Consider the following 16,246-nt stretch of genomic DNA (forward strand, 5'->3'; position numbering starts at 1 on the left):
GGACAAATGTTTGACCAAAGGCTAGTGTTAGTCAAAACTTGAGTACTGAACTCCAAATATCCCAAAAGAAAAATATCATATCCATCATCTTTAACAGCAATAAACATCATCTCCATCATCTTCTTCAAAAGCAATACCATCGTCTTCATTGCTTTTATGGATCGTCTTCAACGTCAACAACACGAGAAGATCAGATCTCTATCATCTTCAACAGCAACAACATCATCAACGACAACAGATTTCCAGGGTTTGACGAGTTTATCTTCAACAAAAACATATTTCTAAATTTAACCTTCTTCAACAGCAACACCAACAGAAAATGAAAAACAACACGAGTTCATCTTTCAACTTAAGTTCATCTTCAAAACCGCATCAACAAAAAAATCGTTGCCTCCAAAAACAACAAATGCAACAACATCATGGTAACCCTAGAAAAAAAACGAAATCATTATCTTCGTCACTAATTCAAGATATAGAAACACAGTTCATTCTTGAAAATGAACATACAAACAAACCCTTATTCAACTCAAACCTTCAATAGCAACAAAGTAAAGAACAATAGTAAAGAAAAAGAATAAAACCTAATTAAATCTTCAATGGGAGCAGATGAATCTTCAACAGCAGCAGAATAGCAGATGAATCTGCCACAGCAGCAATGGATTTCGTCATATTCTTTTCAACAGCATCAACAAATTTCATCATAATCTCTTTGTAAAATCTTCTAATTTATCTTTATAATCTCTGTAAATTAATCTTCATAAGTAGTAAGTTCATCTCTGTAAACAATTGCAGCAGCAGAAAAAAAATTAAAAACCCTAGAAAAATTGCAGCGGCTGAGAAGAAAGGGAGAACCGGTAGGAGAGAGAAATTGGATCTGAAAAATGATTTCTTCTCTCTTAACAATTGAGTATATATACTATATGGTCCCAAAAGGGTATTTCTGACAGTCCCAGGAGAAAATTACATCATCCATGATGTCATCTTAGGACCAAACCATATTTTGTAGGACCAAAAAGTAATATATATGTTTTAAAAATGACCAAATAAACAGTTGACTAGGTCAACTTGACCAAACTCCCTCTAATATATTATTTCTAGGACCTATTGGTATTTCATACAATTCACAAAGAGTTTGTGGGTATCCTAGCAACAAGCTGGGCACCGACACCCTTTTGAATAATAATGCCTAACCTATGGAATAGTTAACTACGAATTCTATGGTTAGCATCATCACCAGACATACAATTGCTTAACCTGTTCAAAAATACAATAAAATCCTCACTCAACCCTTCTAAAGTAGTAAATGCCAATGAAAAAGAGGGGGTCTAACAACACCACCCAATATTTCGCTTAGCAATCTGTATGGACTAACTCCAAAATACTTTCTAGATAATCAACTAGACAGTCAGACTCAATCTAGATAAAAGTATCTCAAGGAGTTAATATCTCTCTCTTGTTTTGATTTACTCAAGCTAATAGAAATCAGCGAGTCTCTAATCAAACACAAGGAATAAGTTGGATGGTACCAAAGACCAATATCCAAGGATCAATCAATATCAATCAACAACCAAAGGTAGGATTTCCAATTGATTGAGTCAAACGCACAACCTGTATTATTTCAATTATAAAGATAAAACAATATAATGCGGAAAATGAAATAACATAGACACCAGAAATTTTGTTAATGAGGAAACCGCAAATGCAGAAAAACCCTGGGACCTAGTCCAGATTGAACACACACTCTATTAAACCGCTACAGACACTAGCCTAATCCAAGCTAACTTCGGACTGGACTGTAGTTGAACCCCAATCAGTCTCCCACTGATCCAAGGTACAGTTGTACAACCTACGCCTCTGATCCCAGCAGGATACTGCGCACTTGATTCCCTTAGCTGATCACACCCACAACTAAGAGTTGCTACGACCCAAAATCGCAGGCTTTGACAATAAACAAATCTGTCTCACACAGACAAGTCTATCAAAGGATTAATCTGACTCCCACAGATAAATCCTAAAAGGTTTTGTTCCGTCTTTTGATAATAACCAAGGTGAACAGGAACCAATTGATAATCCGGTCTTATATTCCTGAAGAACAGCCTAGAGTTATCAATCACCTCACAACAATCTTAATTGTATGGTAGCGAAACAAGATGTTGCGGAATCAAAAACAATGAGACAAAGATGTTTGTGATTACTTTTAATATATTGCCAATCGGAGATATCAATCTCAATCCAATCAATCTGATTGTACTCGTACGATAGAAGATGCAAGATCAGATCATACAACTACGATAAAAGTAGTATCGGTCTGGCTTCACGATCCCAATGAAGTCTTTAAGTCGTTAACCTGGTTTTAGAAGAAGAAAACCAAAGGTTAAAGGAGAAACGACTCTAGCACGCAAACTAGTATCACACGTAAGGTGTGGGGATTAGTTTTGCACAAGGCTAGATGTCTCATTTATATAGTCTTTCAAATCAGGGTTTGCACTTAAGTTACCTTGGTAACAAAGCAATCAATATCCACCGTTAGATGAAAACCTGGTTTAGATTCAAGCTAATATTTCTCAACCGTTAGATCGAAAACTTAGCTTGTTACACACACTTGACAATGCACGCTTCTAGGTTTTTTAACCGTACCCAAACGTATGCACTTGTTGGTTCAACAATAGTTAACCAAAGGTTAGCCATATGAGCATTTCATATCAACCATGTTCTTCTTCACCATAACTAGTTCAAATGACTTCAAGATGAACTAGTTAGAGAGTTGTTCAATTGCAAGGAAATCTTATGTAACTACACAAGACACAATTGAAGCAAAGATGATGTGATTCACTTGAGTCTGTTCATGAACTTTATAGGCACGGTTTGCATACTGCATTCCTTAGTCTTTATAAGTATTAGTTCACGATCAAAATCTTTAGATATAACAAACTCAAGTTCGTGGACTGGGTTCGCGGACTTAAGTTCACGGAAGGAGTTCACAAACTATAGCAGAATTTCTCGGACAAAAACTTCCGCCGGTTCGCGGACTTGGCTACGCCATATTCCGTTTCTCTTGATCAACAAAGTTCGCAACTTTTGTTTGAGGAATATGACTTATACATAAATGTGTTTCCACAACAATGCTTATGTCCACCATTGGTTATGTAATCTAAACTCTCATTTCAATTATTGAAACATTCTTAGAGGACGTTATTTAGTTGTTACACCATTTCTCATCAAAGCAATTTTCAAGATGATTGAAACATATCATGACTTTCGTCACATGGTAAAGATAAACTTGGTTAGAGCGAAAAGCTTACCAACTCAAATTTCGAGATATAGATAGGCGAGGTATACTCGGCTCGAAATACCAAATGTGTATAATAAAGTCTATATATATAGCATACGACTTTTTATCTCAAAAAGTAGGAGATAGAGTAGATAGACTTTTGAGTGATGGATAAGTTCAAGTCTTCACATACCTTTTTATTGAGAAGTTCCATCGGTTCCTTGAGTAGTTCTTCTACTTGTATGATGAATCGCCATGAAGTCCTTGAGCTCAACTACACTTTCTATCCTAGTCGAGACTTAGCTATAATAGACTAGAAATAAAGGCTTATAGTTTGATCACTAACATTTACAAACATGCTTGAGATAGCAACGCATGCGAGTTCGGCCGAGCAATGCTCTAACAAACTCCACATTTGTCAATTTTAGTGAAAAAACTATCAATACATCTGGAATACAAAAAAGATAAAGAAACTTTAGTAGATCCTATTCCACATGTCTAATCTTCAACATTCCTCGAAATATTCGTCACTTCTAAGTACTCCAATGATCCCAAAGGTTGTAATTTTAGCATCACCGCCATTGAAGATATGTATCTATAACAACGAGAAAGCATCGGTCTCGACATTGTTATACAGTGTCATAGTATTATTACATAGTATCAAAGTTCAATTGTATCACAACTTCAACAATAATACTATGGTGATATGTATCACTCCCCCTTAGTCAATACTCCATCTCACATGGAAACCACTCCCCCTTACACAATGATCCGAAAACCATATGTATTTGTAGTGTGAACTACATATTAATTCTCCCCCTTTTTGTCAATAAAATTGGCAAAGGTACAAGAACGGGATCATAATGAAATTTCTGAAAGAGACATTTCATGACTACAAGAAAGAAATACATACCAACTAATTTTGATGCAATCATAAAGCCGAAGCTAAATGCATTCATCAAGGAGTTTAAAGATACAAGATAACCCCTCTAAAATTCCACAGCCACACACCCCTCAAGATATGACCATTAAGCACAAGTTCAAAAGAACTCTCCCCCATTTGATGTCATTCCTGAAAGAACAACAAGAGCGACCTTAGAAAGAAAAGAAGGATTTTTATTGGACACCAAAAACCATAAGAATGATTTTCTATATCCAAAAAACTCAATCAAATTAATCACAAGTAAACCCATGATTAATTTAATCGGAATACACAATCAAATTAAACACAAAAAAGTGATCAATTCAATTGATTGTGCTCAACATAAAAGAACTTATGGAGACACGAAAATACTCAACTAGATTAATTACAAGAGAACCCGTAATTAATCTAATTGGAATACACAACCAAACTAATCACAAAAGTAATCACTTTAATTGTCATTTGTTTTGCTCGACATAAAAAAACTTACGGAGCAATAACTAAATAACCAAACAAGATGATTAATTTAGTTCAATATCCTCGACATAACATATCTCACGGAACAACAACTAAGCTAAAAAGATCAACTTGGTTGTATAGTGATCAACATAAGATACGTTACGGAGCCTCACATTAGTACATAAAATATGGATCATGGAGGATCAATATTGCGGAATACACAAGGATTCATTCTATTTTCAATCACTATTTGCATAACCATATTAATAGACATAATCCTTGAAAACAAAAGATTTTAACCTATCTTCCATCAAATATTTGACAATATAGGCTTAACTTTTGTATATGTCAAAAGTCCATTCATTCTTTTACCAGTACATGAATACCGATCACAAACGACTTTACATTTGACAAAGTATGGGACAAGCATAGTTCACAGGCGTAAACACCAATATCCCATAACAATTTGCAATATAACAAATCATAATGATTAATACTGCAAAACACCATCCTCCAAATATTTTTAGAATTTAAAACCAATAAACCTAAAAAGAACAAGAAGATGAAAAATAATAGCTATGTGTAGTCACAATCATTGCTATTCAAAGCATTAGTTATTCATCCAACTAAATCAAAAAGAATACATACTAGGCAACACTATCTTTGAGAAATTCTTTATCATTCCCAAACTCCTTGTCGTCAACAGCCATTGGAATATAAGGTTCGTGGAGGAAGGAGTCAATACCAACAAACCGTCTTGGCTGAGGATGTCGAACCAGGGATTTCTGAATTTCCAAAGATCTTAAAACGCAAGACTTTATTTCACGAATCTCCTTTCTTACTTCCTTAAACTCATCAAGAACATCAAAAAACTTCTGAGAGTTAGAAGGGACATCTCTTGGCTTTCTTGTATTCCTCCTATTTCTTTTCAAGGATGGAGTTACTAGAGACTTTTATTTTTCCTTGATTGATGGCTTAACAATCATATTGACATCTTTTCTATCCAAAGACATGATGCTTAGAGAACAGTTATAAACAACTGGTTTTTGTGAGTGGAATTCACAATCTCATCAAGCAGTCTAAATATATAAAGGATATCAGAGAGGAAAAAGGAATGTAGGGTTCGCAACCTTTAAACAGGTTCGTGGACGTCCAACTCTAAACCCTATAAAAGAGTAGAATTGTCGATAATAACTCTTTCTTTTATTTGATAGACAGGAAAACCAAACCTAAGAAAAAAACTTTTCCTAAAGCCTGAGCGGTACATACTCTTGTCTCTTTTGATCAGGCACATGAGACAAGATTTACCAAACAACACAATTAATTTGTGCTGTGGTGAACAAAAATTTGTCCACCATTTTCCTCTTGAGAGAAATCCTCTGACTTCTGTCTATCAAAGTGATTTGACCATACCTTATTCTCTAATGGTCTTATTTTGTCTTTGGAAACCAACTTCTTAGACGAAGATAAAATCCTACATACCTCAGCAGTCTTCTGAGCAAGTTTAAGCTTCCTTGCCAAACGATTTGCTCTTCGTTGAAGTTTGTTGGCGTGCCTCACTTGATGTTTGTACTTGTAACATCTTGATAGTTCATGACCCTTCTGAGAACAACACGAGCACGTCAAACTTGGATAATATTCATCCATCTGTGGTGTGAAAGCATCCAGACACATAGTAGATCCTGAAACATTACAAACAGGGTTTCCAAAGGATGGGTCAATTGATTCTTCCAGCTTAATTGGATTCTGTTCTTCACCGAAACCATCAAGGTTGATATATGTATTGCTACAATTATCAAAATCAATGTTTTCACATAGAAGACCAACACTGGATTTCCTATCTTCATCAGAATCATAGATCTCAGACATTTCATCAAGTGTTACAACAAGACTTTTGTCCCCAATGTATTTTCTACGATTTGGGCACTCGTTTGCAAAATGACCAAAACCTTGACACTTAAAGCACTATGGCATATCCTCATCATCAGCCTCGTCAGCATCCCTGTTTTTAGGAGTAACGTGATTGTGAGGTTTATCTGATGACCTAGGTTTGTCTCTTGAAAACCTTTTACTTCTCTTCAATAGAAGATCCCTAAACTGTCTTGTGATCAAGGAGACTGATTTGTCAAGATCTTCATCCGAAAAATCACCCTCAGACTGATCATCCTCGGAAACATAAACACTTTTACTTTTATCAAGTAATTTAGTGTTCTTTTGTGCTTTAAAGGAAACATCCTTTCCGATTTTGGATGTATGCTCATGATCAAAGATCTTTAGCTTTCCAACCAATGTATTTCTGGAAAGATTATCAAGGTTATTTCCCTCAACGATGGCATGCTTCTTAGACTCGTATCCAGATGGCAGCGATCTGAGAATTTTCATCACAATGTCCTTTTCAGGAATAGTCTTACCCAATGCAAAAGATGCATTAACAATTTCAGACACTTTGTGATTAAACTCATCAAATGTATCTTCATCTGCCATATGAAGGTTCTCCCAATCGGAATTAAGGTTTTGAAGCCTAGCTTCCTTTTCACTGGAGTTACCTTCAAATACGGTTTCTAAGATATCCCAAGCATCTTTAGACCTAGTGCAATTAGACACATGGTGCTGAAGATTTGGGTTAATGGCATGTATGATGGCATTCAAACCGTCGGAATTTTTCTTTGCAGCAAGTATCTCGGCAGGACTGTATTCACCAATATTCTTGGGAACGTTTACATCTCCAACTGCCACAACGGAGCATCATCTCCATTAACAACATATACCCATGATTAAAAACCACGTGCTTGAAGATAAGCTCGCATAGAAATTTTCCACCATAAGTAATTTGAGCCATCGAAGACTGGTGGTACGTTAATAGAGATATTAACTCCTTGAGATACTTTTTTCTAGATTGAGTATGACTGTCTAGTGGATTCTCTAGAAAGTATTTCGAAGTTAATCCATACAGATTGCTAAGCGAAATATTGGGTGGTGTTTTTAGACCATAGCATTCAGATGGCAAGCGAAATAAAGGTGTGTCACAACAAAACGTAAGGAGGCCATAGCATTCCATAAATAAACTGGTGTCAGAAGTAAAACGTAAAGCATGAGGTCTGCTTTTGATGTGACACGCCTTTATTTCGCTTGACATCTCAGGAATCAGATTAATATGTTGATTAATTCCCGATTTGGCAGCATCCATCGTGGAAACGTTTAAGAGTCTGATTGCCTCTCTTACGTTTTCCTCGGTTGCAACATGGGAGCTGAATTTAGGACAAAGAGAAGAGTGCAATAAATTCGGCCTCTTTGGTTTGTTTTACTTTTTTGATATTGCTAATGTTAAATAAGAACAAATTTACAGGTATTAACAATGGAGTGAAGTGTATCATAGAAGTCAGTGGCCATAAAATGCATTTTGCTAGTATCTAACAAAGATTATTAGGTAGAGGTTACTTTTATGTAGGATTTCTGATGTTTGATGTTAGGTTTGAGCTTTTGTGTTGTATCTTCTCATATTTATTTGTTTTTCACTTGAAATGACACTATTCATTCAGTAGCTAGGATTTCCAAGAAACTTTATCTTGTGGTTTCTTGATGATATTACAAGTCAGTTTTGCCGCCATCTTCTATTGGGAAAAAAACAACCTAAATCTTCATGTTTAATAACTAATAAAATCTACTAAAAACGAAAAGAAACCAAACACCTTTCAATTGGAAGTTTTTTGAGATTATGCCGGTATAAAATTTCCAAAATGGTAAAAGATTGCAAGAAAAAAATCTAATTTCTATAGTATGGAAATTAAAGCACTGTCATTTTCTCGTATACTCGATGAAAAGTATAACATGCATGGCACTAGCTAGCTATATATATATTTCTCGTGTAAATGCTTAATTTACCTACATAGTCGAACCCTCGAAAACAAATTAGAAAGTAAAGCAGCACATTTCTTTTGTACAGAACATTAATGAAAAATTTTGTATGGTTCTTTGTAAATATTTGGTTATCAAACTAACAAACATCATTATTATTCTATTCATTTCTTGTCTTATTTTCGATATTCATCATCAACACGACTCCTTCATCTTCAGCTAACTTAATAAAGCTAAAACCGTCGATGTTGAGTACGTATAGCTTCCCATCGCAACACTTATTATTTAAGTATAGAACATTAATGAAAAATGAAACATGGCGTCAAAGATGTGAAACAAAAACAATCGCACCACTAGTAACTTAAAAGTTAATATGATTTTCTAGTGTTGGATAACGTTATATTGGTATGTCAATAGACACGCACAAATTAAGATGCACGGAAACTTATACTTTAATTAGCATATCCCTCTCACCTATACCTAAAAATATTTATCATGATTTCAAGGCTTGAATCTGATTTTTTAGATTTTTAAAACTCCGTAAGTTTTTTTTTTTAATATTAATGTTTAAAGGTCTTTTGCAGACGGCCAGCAAGCCAAAAACCTCTGTCCTTGGAAACAAGAAGAAGGTTTATGACAAACCAGGCCAGATATATAATTGTCCAAAGAAAGTATGTTGTTTTTCTGTGATTTTTATAGTAATGGAGTTCCTTTGTATGTGAATTTTGCTATTTCTAATGTTTTTTGAGTAATGGGATTTCGTATTTGGTATTTGCAGGGGGATGGTGCGAGGATTTTTTATGAGACCCTCCGCGTACAAATACCGTTGAGTTCGATGGCTGAAATATGGTATGAACTTGGATAAAATTGAGTAACGTTTTTCTGTTTTTTAGTCAGAGTGCTTCTCTTACTCATCTTAATCAGAAAACATATGGCTAAAACCTATGTATCTACTCTACTTTAATCTAAATTAAACTAACAGTCTAAACAGAAAACATAACATTTCTTCATTGATAGTTGAATTACAACAAGAAACCTTATAACTGAGCAAAGTAAAATAAAATAAGAAACCTTATATAGGTTCCTGATATAAGGTTTGATAACAATTCATGTTGATCCTTTACATGTAACTGATATTTTTTGATGAGGCAGATTGTTGAAGCGTGGCTTGTTATCAAAACATGAGGCAATGGAGTTTTTGGAAAAGAAATTGAAGCAGAAACTACTGAGGCAGAAACTGAAGCAAGTAGCAATTAAGAAACAGAAACTAAAGCTGAAACAAAAACTAAGCCCACGGAATCAATCAGAAAGTAAGAAACGGCAACTCGACGTTGATGACGAATATGGGTCAACAAGCTATGACGACGACCACTACTACGACAGTATCCCTATTATTGAAAGTTCTAAGATTAGAAACAGACTAAAGCAAGAGGACCTCCAAGATAGTGCATCAGAGGGTGACGACGACGACGATGATGTAACCATCGGCATTCTGAAAATGAACAACAGACTTAAATGAGAAACTTCTTAATCTCATCTCTCGTTTTTTTGTGCGTTTAGAGTTTTTTTCTTTTCTGCCTAGCTTTTTACATCTGTGTTACTGAATATCTGGAAATGGTTTGATACACCATTTGAAAATCAGTGTTACTGAATATCTAGAAATGTAACTCATGTTTTGCGCAGATTTTGTGGAGTAAAAAATTTGCAGTCTGCAGACTACACGTCTACCCCAGACATTAACAGTCTAATACAGGACGTATTAGGTGCTGGAATTATTGTTTCTAAGATTTGACTAAATCTTGGATATTTATTATTTATTGTGTTTATTATTAGGATAATTATCTTTTCTGTTAAGTTTATCTTGTTTAGGAAAGTTCTAGACCTTAGGGTTTTTATGTTTGCAGGCTATATAATGCCTTCTTTTATTATCTTCATAATTAGCTGGGATTAGCTGGCTTTATTGATTAATGAAACAATTGAGTTGTTTGGTTTACACCATCGTTTGCTTTCTTAAACTCTTGGATTAGAGTATATTTTCTCGTGGATTGGAGTGTTTATCTATTACTTGAAGGAGTGGATTCTCCTTGTTTTCAAATCGCTTTTGTGTGCTATATCACAGTCGCTGGAGCTGATGTTACTCCTCTCCACTACCACCACCATGGAAAATCCCAGACACACCATCTACACCTGCAGCTGTAACTGCAATTGCAAATCAAACATCTGTAGGGTGAGGGATAAGAAGGTTCTGTTGGAAATAGTAATTCGTAACCTAGATTTGTTTGGATAATTGTAAGGAATTCTACACAATGAAAGTTGTAGAATTCGTTAACTAGCCAGCGAGAATACTCTAGGGAAAGCTAGAGCAAGTTATTATTAAATAGTGCCTAGAGAATTCTAGGAAGGTCCTAGTACTGCCTATAATAGGCAAGTCCTATCACAAATGTAATCCAGGCAAGAAAGAAAGTTAATAGCAAGTTGTGTATTTAGAGATTAAACTCTTGCTTCATTGTAGGAGCTCTGCACGAGTATTGATAAAATGATATTATGCGGCTCGTATATCTCTGAAGTCTATAATAAAATTCCAACAGGTTCTTGATTGTAGGTTTGTTGAATGCTGATAATCTGTTTTTCATAAACAGGTTCTTGATTGTAGGTTTGTTGAATGCTGATAATCTAATAATTAAAAGCATGCATGTCAACTTATTTTTATTGTTTTTCACTATTCTATACCAACTAGGAGTAACTAGGAGTATGCTGCAGTACAGAGGAGTCGTTGTAACTTCAATCTTATTTTGCAATACAGCGGTGGATACTATTGAACATTTATTCATTCATTGCAGCTGGGTATCTAAATTAAGGGATTTCTTCTTGTCTGCTAGCTGTTCGTGTTGAGTGGGTAATGCCATATGATTTCATTGTTCTGATGCAAGGTTGCATGGAGGTTGTTTAGGTGTTCTGAAAGAATCAAACTAGTTTGGCATCTTATGCCATTTGTAATCTGCTGGGAAGTATGGAACGAACGAAACAAGAGAGACCAAGATCCAGGGATGAGTTGTGAAGCTCTGTATTTGTCTCTGGAGCTCTTCTTCAGAATTCAGATGACTTCGAGCATTTCTCTATGAATCAAATTCTTAACCATTGGGAGGATATTAATTTTGCACATGTAGATTGCTGTAGTTAAAAAGAAAAATCTGGTGCTTTTAGTTTTTAGCCACAATCCATTCTCCCGAGTTAAATATTTTGCTTTTATTATTAGTTTTTGTTTTTTGTTTTTCTCACTCAACTGTGAAACTATCAATTTTCCGAAACGGATTTGGCGTATTATTTTGTCGGACAATTCCAAGATGGTGATGAGTTTAATACCAAAGAAAGGAGGGAAATTGAGAACTGGTCTGGTGGATGGAGAAATCCAAGGGATAAAAAAAATACATTTGACCACAAAAAAAAAAAATCCAGCAAAAGAATATGGGGGAATCAGTTAAAAGTTTCTGGTTCATCCTTAAACAATGGAGCAGAAAGAAAAACTATAAAATGAGACTCTGAAACCAAAATTATTTGTCTTCCACCATTAAAAGAAACACAAAACACCTAATATATTTTCTTTCATGAAGAAGGCCTCTTCCTCCTCATCATCAAAGAGACTGCAAGAAGATTACAAAATAAATCACTGAGATTTTGTTTTGTTTTCTGATTGTATTTTTCGGGTTTTAAGGTTCCTTTTAGGTACATAAGGAGGCACAGCTAGCACTCTCCTTCCATATATCTGCTGCTGCTGTCAATCATGGCTAACAAGAACATTAGCTTGGAAGAAATCAAGAATGAGAACATCGATCTTGTACGTTTTTTTTTTATTTATTTTTTTATTGGGTTGATCGTCTGTCTAACCACTACACTGTTTTTGATATATTTCCTTTAGGAACGCATTCCTGTTGAAGAAGTATTTGAACAGCTTAAATGTTCAAAAGATGGTTTAACGACTGAAGAGGGGGAGAACAGAATCCAAATTTTCGGTCCCAACAAGTTAGAGGAGAAGAAGGAAAGCAAACTTCTCAAATTCTTGGGTTTTATGTGGAATCCTCTATCATGGGTTATGGAGATTGCTGCCATCATGGCCATTGCTTTGGCTAATGGAGGGGTAAGTCTCTTTATTAATTATCTATGTTTGTTGAACTAGACTTAGATGGAATGATCTAATCTGTTATGTTAACAAAACAACACACAACAGGGGAAAGGCCCAGATTTCCCAGACTTCATTGGTATTGCAGTGTTATTGGTAATTAACTCAACAATCAGCTTCATCGAAGAGAACAATGCTGGTAACGCAGCAGCAGCTCTGATGGCAAGTCTAGCTCCAAAAACAAAGGTATTAAGGGATGGAAGATGGAGTGAACAAGAAGCAGCGATCTTGGTACCAGGAGATATTATTAGTATCAAACTGGGTGATATTGTTCCAGCTGATGCGCGATTACTTGAAGGTGATCCTTTAAAGATTGATCAATCGGCACTGACTGGTGAATCTTTACCTGTAACTAAGAACCCCGGTGATGAAGTTTTCTCTGGTTCCACCTGTAAACAAGGTGAAATTGAAGCCATTGTTATCGCTACTGGTGTTCATACTTTCTTCGGTAAAGCTGCACATCTTGTTGATAGTACTAACTCTGTTGGTCATTTCCAAAAGGTATATATTATTATTTATAATTAGTTTTAAATTGAAGAAGCTCATTTTGGAACCTGACGATGATGATTTTCTTAATTAGGTGTTGACTGCCATTGGTAATTTCTGCATCTGCTCAATTGCAATAGGCATGGTGATTGAGATTATTGTCATGTACCCAATTCAACACAGGAGATACAGAGATGGTATTGATAATCTATTGGTTTTACTTATTGGAGGTATTCCAATTGCTATGCCGACAGTCTTGTCAGTTACCATGGCTATTGGATCACACAGACTTTCGGAACAAGGTGCTATCACTAAGCGTATGACCGCCATTGAGGAAATGGCTGGTATGGATGTTCTCTGCAGTGACAAAACTGGAACTTTGACCCTTAACAAGCTCACTGTTGACAAGAATCTTATTGAGGTTTTCTGCAATGGTGTCGACAAAGATGGTGTTGTTTTGATTGCTGCAATGGCTTCTAGGGTTGAAAACCAGGATGCCATCGATGCTTCCATTGTTGGTATGTTAGGAGACCCAAAAGAAGCTAGAGCTGGAATCACCGAAGTTCATTTCCTACCATTCAACCCAGTCGAAAAGCGTACTGCCATTACCTACATTGATGGCCAAGGAAACTGGCACCGAGCTAGCAAGGGTGCACCTGAACAAGTAAGTAGAAATTAATAAACATCGGATTATTAAGGAACACTACATGTAACTAACATTTTTATTTTCCTTCCCGTAGATCATTGATCTCTGCAACCTAAAAGGGGATGCGAGAAACAAAGCACATCAAATCATTGACAAGTTCGCGGAAAGAGGTCTTAGATCTTTGGGTGTCGCAAAACAAACTGTCCCTGAAAAGACAAAGGAAAGTGCAGGAGCTCCCTGGGAATTTGTTGGTCTCTTACCACTTTTCGACCCACCAAGGCACGACAGTGCTGAGACCATCCGCCGTGCTCTCCACCTCGGAGTGAACGTCAAGATGATCACTGGTGACCAACTTGCTATCGGTAAAGAAACCGGTCGACGTCTTGGTATGGGAACCAACATGTACCCATCGTCTTCCCTCCTTGGTCAATCCAAAGACGAGTCTATTGCTTCAATTCCCATTGATGAACTCATTGAGAAAGCCGATGGGTTCGCTGGAGTCTTCCCAGGTGAAAATTCAAAATAGTCTTGATAATTTGTCTTCATCATTATTCAATTAAACTAATGGGTGGGGTGCCTGAATTGAATTGCAGAGCACAAATATGAGATTGTGAAAAAATTACAAGAAAGGAAACACATTTGTGGTATGACTGGAGATGGTGTCAACGATGCACCTGCGTTGAAGAAAGCTGATATCGGAATTGCAGTGGCTGATGCAACTGACGCAGCTCGAGGTGCATCCGACATTGTATTGACAGAACCAGGGTTGAGTGTCATCATCAGTGCGGTGTTGACGAGCAGAGCTATTTTCCAAAGAATGAAAAACTACACAATCTACGCAGTTTCCATCACAATTAGAATTGTCTTGGGTTTCTTGCTAATCGCTTTGATTTGGAAATTTGACTTCTCACCTTTCATGGTTCTGATCATTGCCATTCTCAATGATGGAACTATCATGACTATTTCTAAGGATAGAGTTAAGCCATCTCCACTTCCAGATTCATGGAAACTCAGGGAAATTTTCGCCACTGGAATTGTTCTTGGTACTTACCTCGCCGTCATGACTGTTGTCTTCTTCTGGGTAGCCTCTGACACGGATTTCTTCAGTGTAAGAAGACTTGAGCCATATCCACAGTTGATATATATATATATACTACAACACGACTTACTAACACAGTTTATTAAAATGATTTATTGCAGAAGAAATTAGGTGTACATTCAATTAATGGCAACAAAGAAGAACTCACCATGGCTCTTTACTTACAAGTGAGTATAGTGAGTCAGGCTTTGATTTTTGTCACTCGATCCCGAAGCTGGTCCTTCGTTGAACGACCTGGTTTCCTACTTGTAAGTGCCTTCTTGCTTGCTCAACTTGTTGCTTCTCTTATCGCGGTGTATGCAAACTGGGAGTTCGCCAATGTTAAAGGAATTGGATGGGGATGGGTAGGAGTGATTTGGATCTACAGTATCATCTTTTACTTCCCTCTTGATGTTCTCAAGTTCATCATCAGATACACATTGAGTGGCAAAGCATGGGACAATATGATTGAGAACAGGGTATGTCATATATATATCAGTACAAGACTGATTCTGTGTGGGTTTTCAGTAAGTAGTACAGTTTAACATTATCTTTATTGTCTCTAAATTTATGTGGCTGTTAATGTTACCAGACTGCTTTCACAAGTAAGAAAGATTATGGAAGGGGAGAGAGAGAAGCACAATGGGCATTGGCTCAACGCACACTTCATGGCTTACAACCACCAGAGTCCCAAGCTCTGTTCCAAGATAAGAACAGTTACAGAGAGTTGTCTGAGATCGCTGAGCAAGCTAAGAGGCGCGCTGAGGTTGCCAGGTAATACTTGGTACTAGTCGATCAAAAGATAAATCTGTTTAGTTTTCTTCATTGATGAAACTGAGGGTATTATCATTTGGAAACAGGCTGAGGGAGCTTCACACATTGAAAGGACACGTTGAATCAGTGGTGAAGCTAAAGGGACTTGACATCGAGACCATTCAACAACACTACACAGTGTAAGTGAGAAAAGAGACACAGAATGCTAGGGGACACAGCAGCAGCAGATACATGGAAGGAGAGAGCAAGGAATAATATGCAACACAGTGACTGAAAATAATGTTCAAGGATAATTAATTTTACTTTTAATAATTTTCTTGTGTTGGAGATTCAAATTTTTACAATTTGTATTATAATGGAAATAACTAGAAGGTGCAACTTTGTAGCCCTAAGATATTTCTAAAGGCTGAGTTGTTATGGATTACCTGTAAATCAGGCTCAATGTTTGGGCATATTATAAATAAAGAGATGAAATAATAGCTTCTTCGGTTGTTTTATTTTAAATTCTTAATCATAGTACTATTGGGTGAATGTAAATAAAATAAATGGATGGTGAAGATCGAGATTCGAGATGAAAG

General features: G+C 36.2%; 1 protein-coding gene and 1 long non-coding RNA gene across 2 annotated transcripts; both read left to right on the plus strand.

Annotated features, from left to right (window-relative positions):
* Positions 1 to 9,112: 9,112 nt before the first annotated feature.
* Positions 9,113 to 10,077, plus strand: LOC113321695. Its single transcript, XR_003346844.1, has 3 exons — positions 9,113 to 9,178; positions 9,286 to 9,356; positions 9,660 to 10,077. It is a non-coding gene; the product is annotated as an uncharacterized LOC113321695 (long non-coding RNA).
* Positions 10,078 to 12,288: 2,211 nt separating this feature from the next.
* LOC113321930 (plasma membrane ATPase 4-like) lies at positions 12,289 to 16,154 on the plus strand. The gene is made up of 9 exons (XM_026569897.1): positions 12,289 to 12,342; positions 12,424 to 12,642; positions 12,733 to 13,185; positions 13,265 to 13,834; positions 13,911 to 14,325; positions 14,410 to 14,924; positions 15,017 to 15,373; positions 15,487 to 15,668; positions 15,755 to 16,154. Exons 1-9 carry the CDS (start codon positions 12,289 to 12,291, stop codon positions 15,849 to 15,851), a joined length of 2,862 nt encoding a protein of 953 aa, XP_026425682.1. The 3' UTR covers positions 15,852 to 16,154.
* Positions 16,155 to 16,246: the final 92 nt, after the last annotated feature.

The sequence above is a fragment of the Papaver somniferum genome, chromosome 11, assembly GCF_003573695.1.
Source record: "Papaver somniferum cultivar HN1 chromosome 11, ASM357369v1, whole genome shotgun sequence".
In the NCBI taxonomy this organism is placed as follows: Eukaryota; Viridiplantae; Streptophyta; class Magnoliopsida; order Ranunculales; family Papaveraceae; genus Papaver; species Papaver somniferum.